Source organism: Pelobates fuscus, chromosome 1 (genome assembly GCF_036172605.1).
Source record: "Pelobates fuscus isolate aPelFus1 chromosome 1, aPelFus1.pri, whole genome shotgun sequence".
Classification (NCBI taxonomy): Eukaryota; Metazoa; Chordata; class Amphibia; order Anura; family Pelobatidae; genus Pelobates; species Pelobates fuscus.
In genome coordinates, this window is record NC_086317.1 from 54,272,013 (window position 1) to 54,288,014 (window position 16,002).

Below are 16,002 nucleotides of genomic sequence, written 5' to 3' on the forward strand. Positions count from 1 at the left end.
AACTCACTGACAGGCTGTGTATTATACAGTAACACTGACAGGCTGTGTGTTATTATGACAGGCTGTGTATTATAACTCACTGACAGGCTGTGTGTTATTATGACAGGCTGTGTGTTATTATGACAGGTTGTGTGTTATTATGACAGGCTGTGTATTATTATGACAGGTTGTGTGTTATTATGACAGGCTGTGTATTATAACTCACTGACAGGCTGTGTGTTATTATGACAGGCTGAGTGTTATTATGACAGGCTGTGTGTTATTATGACAGGCTGTGTATTATAACTCACTGACAGGCTGTGTGTTATTATGACAGGCTGTGTGTTATTATGACAGGTTGTGTGTTATTATGACAGGCTGTGTGTTATTATGACAGGCTGTGTGTTATTATGACAGGCTGTGTGTTATTATGTGAGCAGGGGCTACGTGCAATGAATGGATCCTATCCGCAGTCAGTGCTGGGGGGAGGGACAGGCCCCCAGTACCCGGTAGATGACAGGGATGGCTGAGGCTCTCTTTACCTCCTCTCAAAGTCCTTCTGGTACGGTTTGAGGTAAGGATCCTGCTCCAGCAGCTGATACAGTTCAGGAACAATCACAAACTCCCCGGCAGCAGCCATCTTGACGGCCAGACTCAAGCAATCGATGTCAGAGCGAGCGAGAACCCGAGCTCTGACCTTGCAGGCAGTGAGAGGAGGGAGGGGGGGAGGCTGTATGAGGAGTGTGACTGTGGGAAGTCCTGGAAGGTCAATAAACCAGCTCTCTGCCAAAAGCAAACAGTCTCTTTAACCCCTAAAGGACACAGCTTCAGAAGTTTGTCTTACGCTTAATGACACAAGAAATGTTTGCATTTTCTTGCTGTTTGCGTTCAACTGCAATTTGCATCTCTCTCGTTTATTGCACCTATTATATACTGTTTTTTTTAAAGGACTGAATTTGATGTAACATATATATATATATATATATATATATATATATAAATGCTTATTTATTATAAAAAAAAAATACAGAAAAATGCTTGATTTTTTTTACAGTTTTTGCAATAATAATGTGTGCACAATTAGTGCAGGTTAAAGAAAGTAATTGAAAATAAATTCATTTAGTTGTTCTGATTTACAGAATTTATAATGTGTCTGGGATTTTTATGTTTTTTTTGGTAGTTACAGGTCACAAAGCACAAGGAGTAAAATAAACTTTTAATGTGGAGGGATTTTAGAATTTGGTATGTTTGTCTTGTTAGCTTAAAGCGGCACTGTCATGCCGAATTCCGTTGTTTTTTTTTTTTTAACCCCGCTCCCGCCTCCACTACATCCAATCGACCCCCTAGTCACCCCCAAATGCCCATAAGCCCCCCCTGGAGGACAGGAGGGGGGACCTCCTGTCCTCCACCCCCGGCCCCCACCCGTGGGCGGCGGGTGGGGGCCATAATAGTAATAGGGGGGGGACCTACTGTCCTCCCCCCCGGCCCCCACCCCTGGGCGGCGGGTGGGGGCCATAATAGTAATAAGGGGGGGGACCTACTGTCCTCCACCCCCCGGCCCCCACCCCTGGGCGGCGGGTGGGGGCCATAATAGTAATAGGGGGGGGGACCTACTGTCCTCCCCCCCCGGCCCCCACCCCTGGGCGGCGGGTGGGGGCCATAATAGTAATAAGGGGGGGGGATCTACTGTCCTCCCCCCCGGCCCCCACCCCTGGGCTGCGGGTGGGGGCCATAACGATAATGGGGGGGGGACCTACTGTCCTCCCCCCGCCCCCACCCCTGGGCGGCGGGTGGAGGCACTAAGTAAATTCCCCCCCCCCATCAAGGTGACTAGGGGTGCCCAAGCCCCTAGTCACCCACCCCTCACCCAAATAAAAATGCCCCTACCTACCCCCCTCACCCTAAAAAATAGTGAGGGGGGAATAAAATTGCTAACATCTTCTTTTTTCTAAAATCTTCATTTTTCAGCCCCAAAAAAGGCCAAATAAAAAACCATCATAGCCGTCGAACTAAAAATAAAATAAAAAACCCGAGCGCAAAATAAAAAACCTGACGAAAAAAAAAAACGAGCGCAAAAAAAAAAAATCCATCTTCACCCATGGAGGGCTCCGCGCAGACTGAGCTCCGCAGGGCGGGGGAAGGCTTATAAAGCCTTGCCCCGCCCTGCAATTAGGCTAATAACAATCTGATTGGTGGGTTTAAGCCAATCAGAGTGCTCTTTGTCATTTTACAAGTGTGGGAAAGTTCTTTGGAATTTTCCCACGCTTGTAAAATGACACAGAGCACTGTGATTGGATGGATTTCAAGCCATCCAATCACAGTGCTCTGTGTCATTTTACAAGCGTGGGAAAGTTCTTTGGAATTTTCCCACGCTTGTAAAATGACACAGAGCACTGTGATTGGATGGCTTGAAATCCATCCAATCACACTGCTCTGTGTCATTTTACAAGCGTGGGAAAGTTCTTTGGAAATTTCCCACGCTTGTAAAATGACACAGAGCACTGTGATTGGATGGCTTGAAATCCATCCAATCACAGTGCTCTGTCATTTTACACGCGTGGGAAAATTCCAAAGAACTTTCCCACGCTTGTAAAATGACACAGAGCACTGTGATTGGATGGATTTCAAGCCATCCAATCACAGTGCTCTGTGTCATTTTACAAGCATGGGAAAATTCCAAAGAACTTTCCCACGCTTGTAAAATGACAAAGAGCACTCTAATTGGCTTAAACCCACCAATCAGAGTGTTCTTAGCCTAATTGCAGGGCGGGGCAAAGCTTTATAAGCCTTCCCCCGCCCTGCGGAGCTCAGTCTGCGCGGAGCCCTCCATGGGTGAAGATGGATTATTTTTTTGTGGGCTCTGGTTTTTTCTTTTTCGTCAGGTTTTTTTTTGCGCTCGGGTTTTTTATTTCATTTTTAGTTCGACGGCTATGATGGTTTTTTGTTTGGCCTTTTTTGGGGCTGAAAAATGAAGATTTTAGAAAAAAGAAGACGTCGAATGGTAAGTTTAATTTTACTTTACAGGTTAGCAATTTTATTCCCGCCTCACTATTTTTTAGGGTGAGGGGGGTAGGTAGGGGCATTTTTATTTGGGTGGGGGGTGGGTGACTAGGGGCTTGGGGACCCCTAGTCACCTTGATGGGGGGAAATTTAGTAGGTCCCCCCCCCCATTATCGTTATAGCCCCCACCCGCTGCCCAGGGGTGGGGGCCGGGGGAGGGGAGGACAGTAGGTCCCCCCCCCCTTATTACTATTATGGCCCCCACCCGCCGCCCAGGGGTGGGGGCCGGGGGGGGGCAGTAGGTCCCCCCCCTTATTACTATGATGGCCCCCACCCGCCGCCCAGGGGTGGTAGCCGGGGGGAGGACAGTAGGTCCCCCCCCCTCTTATTACCATTATGGCCCCCACCCGCCGGCCAGGGGTGGGGGCCGGGGGGGAGGACAGTAGGTTCCCCCCCCACTACTATTATGGCCCCCACCCGCCGCCCAGGGGTGGGGGCCGGGGGGGAGGACAGTAGGTCCCCCCCTTTGTCCCCCCCTCTTATTACCATTATGGCCCCCACCCGCCGCCCAGGGATGGGGGCCGGGGGGAGGACAGTAGGTCCCCCCTCTGTCCCCCCCTCTTATTACCATTATGGCCCCCACCCGCCGGCCAGGGGTGGGGGCCGGGGGGGAGGACAGTAGGTCCCCCCCTCATTATCTTTATGGCCCCCACCCACCGCTCAGGGGTGGGGGCCGGGGGGGGGACAATCGGTCTCCCTCCCTTATTTTACTTTTCGGCCCCCACCCGTCGTTTAGCGGTGGGGGGCAATAGATTTTTTTTTTTTTTTTTTTTTTACAGTGAGCAGCCACAGGCAGCTCACTGCTTACTAGACATGCCCCTACTCGCGGTATAGCGAGTAGGGGCATATTATTTACTAATACCAAGTAATTTTTACTTAGTATTAGTAAATTTGGCTGAAAGACCAGTTTAGGTCTTTCAGCCTTTTAGTAGATAGCTCCCTAATACCGTGGGAATTAGGGAGTTATCTACTAAGCGGCTGCAAGATGCAGCCACAGCAATGAATAGGATCGGAGTTTCATTCATTAGAATGAAATTCCGATCCGAACAAAGTACCGAATTGCATCCTAACACCAATGGAGAAACTCTTCTCATTCTGTTAGGATGCAATTCGGCAGTTTTGCCGGCGTTCTGTCTAAGTGACAGGACGTTCGGCAATACTGACAGGAAGCATTGTGGGAACAGGGAGGAAAGCTAGGGATCATGGGAAAATTGCTCTGACCAGCGGAAATGAACCACACTTTGCTCCTCCGCTGGTCTGAGCTGGTCAAGCGGAGGAATCCTCCATAAGACAAAGAGTCCCTACTTTGTCTTATGATTTTAAAGAAAACTAAAGAAGACAGGAAGAAAAGAATAACAGATCCTGAGAGAGGGGGAGAAGAGGAAGAGATTGAGGAAAGGTAAGTTCGGCATGACAGTGCCGCTTTAATAGCCATAAAAGAAAACAAAATTGCCACACAAAAGTATATATTTATATAATGTAGACACCACAGGCTATTTACCTAAGGTTGTTTTGACACTTTCTACGTAGCCATTTCATCGCCAACCTCTGCTAAATATTGGAGTCAAATTTAGTTTTTTGGGGGTTTTGGCACACAAACTTATAACAAAGAACTTCTCATGTGTATTTTGTAAAGTTGGTGTGTGCTATTCCTGTACAAAGTTTTATTTTGTGTTCAGTTACATCTGCTGAGTAAAATGACACCCCATTGTATGTCTTTGGCTCTATTTCGTGAAGTTACAGTGCCATATAGGAGACCTGTCCTTTTCAGTATTCACAGTAGAATTTTGGCCTACCATTTGTAAAAGTAGACACTCCAGGGTATCTCATAAGGTGCATATTGTAAAAAATAATTTTGGGCATTTTTTACATACGGATTACATTGTTGCTGGGCATTTTGTATATTTCAAATGTGCCACTAAGTACAAACCCCCCAAATTATGCTCAGCTAAGGCTTCTGAGTAAAATAACACCCCCATTGAATGTCTTTGGCACTATTTTGTGAAGTTACAGTGCTGTAAAAGAGACATGACAAGTTCAGGTTTTTAAGTGTGAATTTTCATGGAGGGTTTTGATGCGTCCGTGTTCCACTTTGGAGCACTTGAGCAGGCTACATATTACAACTACACCATAAAGGCATACCATTTCTTAACCCCTTAAGACCGCAGCCAAATGTACAAGTTGTGATCCAAAAAAAACGTAAACAAAACCTGGCATTTGCGCTACATGTCTGTCCAACCGTAATTCACCTCTTTCATATTAAATGCACCCACACTTATTAGATATCATTTTATTCAGGGGAAACAGGGCTTTCATTTAACATCAAATATTTAGGTATGGAACATAATTTAATATGAAAAAAATATTACAAAAATGAGAGAAAATAAGATTTTTTTAAATTTTTTTTAGTTCTACGTGACATTCTAACTGTGAATGTCATAATACTGTTTGCTTTTACTGCAATACAATACACATATTTGTATTCAGCGATGTTTCACATGTAAAACAGTACCCCCTATGTACAGGTTTTATGGTGTTTTGGGAAGTTACAGGGTCAAATATAGCATGTTACATATTTCAGTTTTTTCACATTGAAATTCGCCAGATTGGTTACATTGCCTTTGAGACCATATGGTAGCCCAGAAATAAGAATTACCCCCATGATGGAATACCATTTGCAAAAGTAGACAACCCAAGGTATTGCAAATGGAGTATGTCCAGTCTTTTTTAGTAGCCACTTGGTCACAAACACTGGCCAAAGTTAGTGTTAATATTTGAAAATGCAAAAAACTAATTTGAACGCAAATTTTGGCCAGTGTTTGTGACTAAGTGGCTACTAAAAAAAAAAAACATACCCTATTTGCAATACCCTGGGTTGTCTACTATTGCAAATGGTATGCCATCATGGAGATAATTTTCATTCCTGGGCTACCATACGGTCTCAAAGGCAACCTGGCAAATTTTAATGTGAAAAAACTGAAACGCAAACCTTATATTTGACTCTGTAACTTTTGAAAACACCATAAAAGCTGTACATGAGGGGTACTGTTATACTCTGGAGACTTCGCTGAACACAAATATTAGTGTTTCAAAACAGTAAAACGTATCACAACAATTATATCGTCAGTGTAAGTGCCATTTGTGTGTGAAAAATGCAAAAAATGTCACTGTCACTGACGATATCGTCGTTGTAATATATTTTACTGTTTTGAAACACTAATATTTGTGTTCAGCGAAGTCTTCCGAGTAAAACAGTACCCCCCATGTACAGGTTTTATGGTGTCTTGGAAAGTTACAGGGTTAAATATAGTGCTAGCAAATTAAATTCCCTATAGTTTCAGCATGGGTTGTCAGGCAGGTCCCGCTAATTGTAATTAATAAAATGACCTAATTATGTAAAATTATTACATAAATATATGCGTAGAATTATTATATATATAGGTGTGTATATATATATGTGTGCATATATATGTATATAATTTTTTTTATTATTTTTATTTATATATAGGTATATATTTAGTGATATATACGTATATACTTATGTATATAGATATATATATTATTTCGTTCTAGATGTATTTTGATATCAATATATATATATTAATTTTAAAATACAGTTAGAACGAAATTTTGCATGTTTATATATTTTTTATCTATTTATTTTGTATTATTTTTTTTATTTTATTTTTTAACGTATTTATATATTTATTTATTTTTTATTATATATAAATATATATATAATAAAAATTATATATATATTTAATCAATATCATTGTACGTGTATTTTGATATTAATATATATATATAATTATGTATATATTAATATTAAAATACATGTAGACAGTGTATGTATATTTATGTGTATATGTGTATATGTGTATATATATACTTAGATCATATATATAATAAATATATATATGATCTAAGTATATATAATCTTATTTTTACACTGTTTTAACTGATTTTATTTGAATTTCAGACAGCAGGGGGAGTACCTGTCATTACAGGCACTCTCCCTGCTGGCACTGCCTTGGACGGCTATGCCGTCCATGTGATCGCAGGGTCCTCGGGGCCGAAGAGGACGGAGGGGGACTCCCTGGGCTCCCAGGTAAGTCCCCCATACCGCGATCGCCGGCGTGGGATCGCCGGCGACCGGGTAAGTACATAAGACCGCAGGACGTTCTATGCCGCCCTGCGGATTTTAGAGCCATCTAAATAAGGACGGCATAGAACGTCCTACGGTCTTAAGGGGTTAAAGAACACATACCAGGGTATTTCAAAAGGCATATTTTGAACCTTAGTGTGGGATAATTTTTCCGCTAGCTTGTACCAAGTTTTTTCTGCCTTTTTGACACACAAAGTGAGTTCGCACAGTATATTTTGCAAACCTTATGTGTGCTACAACTGTATAATACTTCATATGTTGCTCAGATATGTCGGCTGTGTACAGCAATACCCCCGTATGTACCTTTGCCAGGTATATGTGGACATTGGAGGGGCACCTTTGGGACATAGCCATTCCAGGTTTTTTTTAAACTTAAAATTTTTGCGCTGTGCCCATGTCCCATTTTAGAGTATTTTACCAGGCTATATAATCCAAATACCCTCATAAAGCTATACTATTTCTTAAAGATGACCTCCCAGGGTATTTCAAAAGGCATATTTTGAACCTTAGCGTGGGATCATTTTTCCGCTAGCTTGTACCAAGTGTAGTGGTAATAAGCATTTTTTCTGCCTTTTTGACACACAAAGTGAGTTTGCGCAGTATATTTTGCAAACCTTATGTGTGCTATGACTGTATAATACTTCATATGTTGCTCAGCTATGTCGTCTGAGTACAGCAATACCCCCGTATATACCTTTGCCAGGTATATGTGGATGTTGAAGTGGCACATTTGAGATGCGCCTTTCAGTTATTTTCTAACTTTGAAGTTTTACGCTGTGTCCATGTTCCATTTTGGAGTAGTTTAGATTGTTGGTTATTGAAACTTCCCCACAAACACATACTATTTATTAAATTAATGACCAAATGATCACGCTTGCAAATATATATGTGCCTAACGCTAGCCAAGCATCTTTCTTGAAAACATGTCTAAGGAAACTGGAAGATTTCAAGGAAGGAGTTTTGATACTTGGTGGGGATTATAATATGGTCTTAGACTATGCAGTGGATAGCTCTTCAAGTACGATAGAAACACAAAAGAGTCAGAGGTCATTAGTCCTAAAAATGTTGCACTCCCACCAACTGATTGATTGCTGGCGTATTCTTCATCAATATGAAAGGGACTATACTTTTTATTCATCAGCTGCAGATAGTTATTCTAGGATAGATATGTTTTTTGTAATCATAGGTATCTACATTTGGTAAAGGGAGCAAAAATAGGAAATATTACGTGGTCTGACCACGCCCCCATTTTCCTGGATATCGAACTGCAGGGTGTTGGGAAGGGTAATAACATATGGAGATTAAATGAGTCTCTTCTTGACGAGCCAAGGGTCTCTAAGGACATATCAGAAAAGCTTTCTCAATATTTTCTAGATAATTGTACAGATGATATTAATGAATCATGGATATGGGAAGCGCATAAGAGTGTGATCTGGGGGGTCTTAATCAAATGGGGTGCTAGATGTAAAAAGGAACGAGCCGAAGAAATGCAAAGGCTAGTAAAAAAAAATGGATATACTGGAGTCTATGCATAAGCAAACTCCAACCGAAGAAAATTTTAAATGTTTATCGGCAAACAGATCTAAGCTGAGGTCATTATTGACATATGAGGCCCAAAGAGCGATCCAGCTGACACAAAGTACAATCTACACACATGGGGATAAAAGTGGGAAATTCTTAGCTAAAGCCTTAAAAGTAAAGTTACAAAAATCATATAAACCCAAAATGAAAGACACACAAGGGAAAATTTGAAATACTACTGAGAAAATAGCAAACACTTTTAGGAATTATTACAAAGACCTTTACAACTTAAAACCCCTTGAGAAGACCCCATATGAAAGAGAACAATATCTATCTAAAAATATTCCAATATTCCAATTTCTAAAGATACATCAGCCCAATTGGAGGAATTGTTCTCCCTTCAGTAGCTTTCGGCAGTGATAAAAGCAATGCCTCTTAATAAAAGCCCTGGGCCGGATGGTCTCTCTGCACGCTATTATAAACAATTCTATAATATTCTTGAGCCACATTTTCTAAGAACTTTTAATGGCCTATCTCCAACTATGGACATTCCGCCAACAATGTTGAGAGCAGTAATAGCTGTGATACATAAAGAAGGGAAAGATCCAGAAATATGCAGTAGTTATAGACCGATTTCTCTTATTAACGTTGATTTAAAAATATTTGCAAAACTCTTGGCAAATAGGCTTAAGCCCCTTATGCCTGGACTGATCCACCCTGATCAAGCTGGCTTTGTCTCTGGCCGTGAAGCCAGAGACAATACCACTAAAATTTTGAATGTAATACATGGAGCTATAATAAATGAAAGTTTTACAGCTTTGTTAACTATAGATGCCGAGAAGGCCTTTGACAGGGTGGATCGGTCCTATCTGTTTGCTACTTTAGAGGCATGTGGGCTTGGCCCGAGATTTTGCAATTGGGTACAGACCTTGTATAGAGGCCCCTCTGCTAATGTCCGTGTTAATGGTCAACTTTCCAACTCTTTTGTTATTAGTAACGGCACCCGTCAGGGCTGCCCATTGTCCCCTCTTCTTTTTGTTTTAGCATTTGAACCTTTTTTAGAAGCCATACAAAAAAACATAGACATTAAAGGATATAAGCATACGGGAGGAGAGGTTACTTGACGTTTTACTTACGCTTATAGAACCCCAATATACATTTCCTTATGTTCATGAGGAATTGGAGAAATTTGGTGGCTTATCTAATTTTAAAGTAAATTCAGATAAGTCTGAAATATTGGGAGTGGGGATAAATATAGGAATTAAAGAGGATTTACAAAAGCTATATAAATATAAATGGACAGCCACTAATATAACATATCTAGGGACACAACTGACGATACATCTAAAAGATATATTCAAATTGAACTATGGGAAACTATTGAGAAAGATTGAAGAAGATCTAAAAAAATGGAACCAGACCTCGTTCATATTGATCGGGAGAGTTAATATTATAAAAATGATGATTTTACCTAAGATATTATACTTATTTCAGACTTTGCCGGTCTTTCTGCCGAGAGACTTCTTTAGAAAATTGCGATCTACATTCCTTTCATTTATATGGAACCACAAAACTCCACGTATTGCATATAATACATTGACACTACCTATCGAGAGAGGTGGCTTGGGCCTTCCGCATATCTATAGATACTATGTTGCGGTATTATGTGCGCGAATTAGAGAATGGACGGCTATAGACAAGGGGAAGCCATGGTATAGGATAGATTTTATAAAGGTGATTTTATAAAGGTGAAGTTGGAGACCCTGCCTTGGCAGAATTGTAAATTAAAATTACTATCACCATCTAAACACCCAATTATAAACCACACCAAACAGATTTGGAGAAGGCTTAAATATAGATGGGGGCTATCCCCGGGACTATCGGTATTCTTCCCAATAGCATCTAATTTGGATTTCCAGTTTGGGCCGGGTCATAAACTATTGGAAAAGTTAACCGGAGATGCAGACCCTTTAGTAACAAGTTTAATAACAGATGAAACACCCAATAGATTAAGAGAGTTCCCTTTATGGGACAATATGACAGCGCTTATAGATAGAATGGGTATCAGTTATTTAAAGTTTTTTATATACCAAAAAGTGCTACCATATTGGCAGACGAGAGATAGAACAGAGTTTGAGTCACTTTGTGGTCCTGGAATAGAGAAAAAGCGTTACTTGTCCAGTATATATAGTTTAATTCATAAAGGTGCTATGAGAAGACTGTCCCTTCAATCCAATTGAAATGGATGCAAGGTTTGAATATTCAAATGGACAGCAACGATTGGTCATTTGTGTTCAAATTGGGGATGAAGGCACAGGTGAGCACATCTAGGATTTTTTTTAAAGAGTTATTAGATGGTATAATACCCCGGACCGACTTAAAAAATACGGAGCATTGGCTTCGGATGGCTGTTGGAGATGTGGCGAGAGGGGGGCGAATATGGAACACATATGGTGGGAGTGCAAAATTATTGGGAGCTATTGGCTACAGGTATTGAGTGTCATTTATAAAAAATTTCCAATGCTTGATCAATTATCCCCATCCAAGATTTTGTTGGGTTGGCCAGCTTCCTTCAAGGAGAATAACAAACAGATATTGTTGAGTTATTTATTGAATGAGGCAAATGCTCTGATCCTGTTGTATTGTCTTAAATCTAGTATCCCGACTAAAGAACAATGGATTCTTAGAGTGGAAGCTTTGAGGGAACTTGAAGAAGCTCATTGGGCCACTCAGGGGAAGAGAGACCATTATAATAGTACATAGGAATTATGGCGAATGCATTGCGCAGAAACACCATAGCAAGACAACACCATAGCAAGACTACGTTAAGACATACTGAAGATAAGCTCGTAGACCACTAATGTTAGAAGTATTGGCAGAACCCCCCTCTTTCACTTTTTTTGCTTCTTTTCTCTTCTTCTTTTTTTTTCTTTTTTTCTCTGTCTTTTTTTTTCCTCCTTTTTTTTCCCTCTCTTTTTTGGATTGTTTTAAGCATATGATGATATGGGATTTTGACAATGTTATTTGGCAATGACATAAAGCGGTCCCAATATCTGACGCAAAAAAAACAAACAAAAAAAAAACCTCATCCCAACTGTGAAGTATGGTGGCTGCTTTGCTGTGTCAGAGCCTGGACGGATTGCTATCATCGAAGGAAAAAAGAATTCACAAATTTATCAAGACATTTTGCAGGAGAACTTAAGGCCATCTGTCTACCAGCTGAAGCTCAACAGAAGATGGGTGTTGCAACAGGACAATGACCCAACGCATAGAAGTAAATCAACAACAGAATTGCTTAAACAGAAGAAAATACGCCTTCTGAAGTGGCCCAGTCAGAGTCCTGACCTCAACCCGATTGAGATGCTGTGGCATGACCTCAAGAAAGCGATTCACACCAGACATCCCAAGAATATTGCTGAACTGAAACAGTTCTCTAAAGAGGAATGGTCAAGAATTACTCCTGACCATTGTGCACGTCTGATCTGCAACTACAGGAAACGTTTGGTTGAAGTTATTGCTGCCAAAGGAGGTTCAACCAGTTATTAAATCCAAGGGTTCACATACTTTTTCCACCTGCACTGTGAATGTTTACATGGTGTGTTCAATAAAAACATGGCCCATATATATTTAGGAGACTAGCCCGCTCCTTGGTTTTGCACCGCCCCCTGTCACAGGTGTCTCATCTCAGGACCCTATTTAAGCCTTGTACTCCACAGAACTCGAGATGGAAGGATTTCCCCAAGTGAATAGCTCATTTAGTAGACAGCTGTCAGTGAGAGTGGCCAATGGGGTACATTGACGTTTGTGGCAGGCTTATGCAATGTATGATCATATAGTGTAACTAAACCCCCATTATTTTTTGCCTAGATTAGGTGTTTTTTAATAAAACTAGTTAAATCTGTCAGCATCAAAGTAGCTGTTTAGTTGATAAGTGAGTGCGCTGGATTTCTATTTTTACAATAAAAACATGGCAACATTTCATTCTTTGTGTGTTATTAGTTTAAGCAGACTGTGATTGTCTATTGCTGTGACTTAGATGATGATCAGATCACATTTTATGACCAATTTGTGCAGAAATCCATATCATTCCAAAGGGTTCACATACTTTTCTTGCAACTGTATATATATATATCTTATTTATAACATCATACTAAGTGTATATTTTTTAATGTATACATGTATTAATATAAAAATACACTTAGAGTAAAATTACACACGTATATAAATAATATATATATATATATATATATAATAACTAAATATATTATATATATATATATTAATTATTATTATAAAAAATAAATATTAATGAATGAAAAAAAATAAACTGTAAAAATATATTTTTTTAAATTATATATATATGTAATTTTATTCTAACTGTATGTTGAGATATATATATATATATATATATATATATATATATATATCAAAATACACTTAGAATGAAATTCTATATATAGATATATCTATGTATATCCCCTTAAGACCGTGGACGTACTAGGTATGTCCGACAAAAAAAACGGTCATTAAGGAACGCAGACTTACCTAGTACGTCAGTGGCAAATAGGAGGCCTGGACTTACCTGGACTGGCGATTTGCGGCGATCACGGTTGGGGGAGACTGCCGGAGACCCCAGCAGTCCCCCTGCAGCAGCTCTGGCCACCCCGGCTCTCCAGGGCCATATGATCACCATGATCACATCGCCACAATAGGACTATAGGAGCTACCAGCAGGGGGACTGTCTGAGCTGTCAGGCAGTCCCCTAGGCTGCTAAAAAGTAAAAAAATAAAATAATACTATTATACATATACAGGTGGTCCTCATTTAGCGACCTACCTGTTTTACGACGGCTCGCACTTACGAGCAGGCGTAAGTGCAAGCCGTCATGGGAATTCCATGCTCTGGTGTACATGTCTATGTTCGGGGAGACTTCCCCAAACATAGATTAGAGGGATTCCCTGCTCTGGTGCGTTCGTCTATGTTCGGGGAAACAGAGAAGGAAATCCCTTAACTCCTCACTGTAGGAACGGAACCCGGTAGGTAAGTGAGGAGTGTCTGTATTGTATATGTATAATATATTATAAAATAATTAAAGCATTTTATAATATATTGTACATATATAATGCATATATATAAAATTTCATTATAAGTGTACTTTGAGATATATACACATATATCTCAAAATACACTTATAATGAAATCATATATATTCATTATATATGTATAATATATTATAAAATGCTCTAATTATAATAAATTATACATATATAGGAAATATATATATATATATATATATATATACATACACACACACACACACACACATATTATATATGTGTGTGTGCACATATTATTAATATTATTATTATTGCCATTTATATGGTACCAACAGATTCTGTAGCGCTTTACAATATTATGAGAAGAGGGAATTTAACTATAAATAGAACAATTACAAGAAAACTAACAGGAACAGTAGGAAGAGGACCCTGCTCAAACAAGCTTTCAGTCTATAGGATGTGGGGTATAAAACACATTAGGACAGGAAATAGCAATCAAATATGGTGAGAGTGAAGCAAAACTGGAGGAGAGAGTAGAGTGCTGCCCTATAGGAGAGAGCAAGAGACAGGTATGTAAGGTAATGGTTACTCTGGGAGGCCATAAGCTTTCCTAAAGAAATGGGTTGCAAGGCACTTCTTAAATGATTGAAGACTAGGGGAGATTCTGATGGGGGTAGGCAGGCTATTCCATAGAAAGGGAGCCGCCCGCGAGAATTCCTGCAAGCGCGAGTTGGCCCTATGGGTGCGAGCAGCGGACAGGAGAAGGTCACGGGCAGAGTGGAGGGACCGAGGAGGGGCATACCTATAAAATATGTGAAGAGATATAAGAGGAGCTAGAATTATTCAGTGCTTTATATGTATGGGTTAGCACTTTGAATTGATTCCTATAGGATACAGGAAGCCAATGTAAGGACTGACAGAAGGGTGAGGTGTGAGAGGACCGAAAAGAGAGGAAAATTAGTCTGGCAACGGCATTCATTACAAACTGTAGAGTGGCAATACGGCTTCTGGGAAGAACAATCAGGAGAGGGTTACAATAATCCATGAGGGAAATTACTAGAGCATGGACAAGCTCCTTGGTAGCATCTTTCATAAGAAAAGGGCAGATGCAGGCTATGTTTTTAAGTTGGAATCCACATGATTTGGCAACATACTGCATGTGAGGCTCAAAGGTGAGTGTAACAGACCATTTCAGCACACAAGGGGTTAAAAAACATTTTCAATGCAGGAACAGCTGCTGCAAGCACCAATCTCACGAATTGCAAACACATGAATACTCAAACTGCCGAATTGGAACCATACGAATCCTCCAGCTCCCGAACAGGAAACACACGAATGCTGTTAAACAGCCGAACAGGAAAAACCATACAAACAGCTTACACTCCTGGCAGTCACACTGTAACAGCATACAATCCAATTCCCCCCCAAGAATGAGGCGACACTTTGTTTGAGGGTCAAGCAGAACTGATTTACTGGGGCTACCTTCCCGGATTTTATTCAGGTCTCCCACCTGGTGGACACTCCCGTAGGGGACCAGATGGAAGACTGGGAAACATATTGGACATTGACCAAACACAAGCTTACAATCCCACAATGCATCACAATCCCTCTTCTCTGTCCTGGAGATAATTGGGAAGTAATCCAGTTATCTCCAAGGACAGAGGCAAAACTCCATTAACCACATGGCAGACAAAGGACAATAAAAGACATAGAATTACATAGTGTTACATTTATCACATAGAACATACACATTCTACCTATCCCCAGATAGCTTAGATCTGAGCGCCCATTACTACCGGATGGCGCTCAGATCACATACATACAGTTCAATCGCCATGGAGCCAAAGTCTTTCATACAGTCTTTCAGTATACAGCTGGGCTCCATGGCATAGCTATCTGGGGTAGCATGGTTTAAACAGTAAAGTACCAAATGGACCGGTTGTTCGGATAATTGACTGCAGGTAGGAGAAGGGAGGTCGGTGGCTCAGCGGTGTTCGTGACTTTAACAGTCCGCAGAAAGGCACGAACCAGCCTTTCTGCAGGGAAAAAGAACAGTGTTAAACGTGGGGCCATAGTCTAAAGGGAGCAGGTAAGCAAGTGGCCAGTGGTGAGGTGGTTCCGCCACATTTCTCCCCTTTACCAACCAGACTATTTAGGTATCTGACCTCCTGTTGGTTAGTACCCTGCTTAGTCCAGCAACCCACCCACAACACATAATCA

The 16,002-nt window shown here is 40.7% G+C and overlaps 1 protein-coding gene across 1 annotated transcript in view; it reads right to left on the minus strand.

Moving 5' to 3' along the window:
• The window catches only part of GBE1 (1,4-alpha-glucan branching enzyme 1), a 184,214-nt gene extending 183,529 nt beyond the window's left edge, over window positions 1-685 (minus strand). The window contains exon 1 of the mRNA XM_063448657.1: window positions 522-685. Coding sequence (XP_063304727.1) covers window positions 522-619 — 98 coding nt within the window. The 5' untranslated portion in view covers window positions 620-685. The remainder of the gene's footprint in view (window positions 1-521) is intronic.
• Window positions 686-16,002: the final 15,317 nt, after the last annotated feature.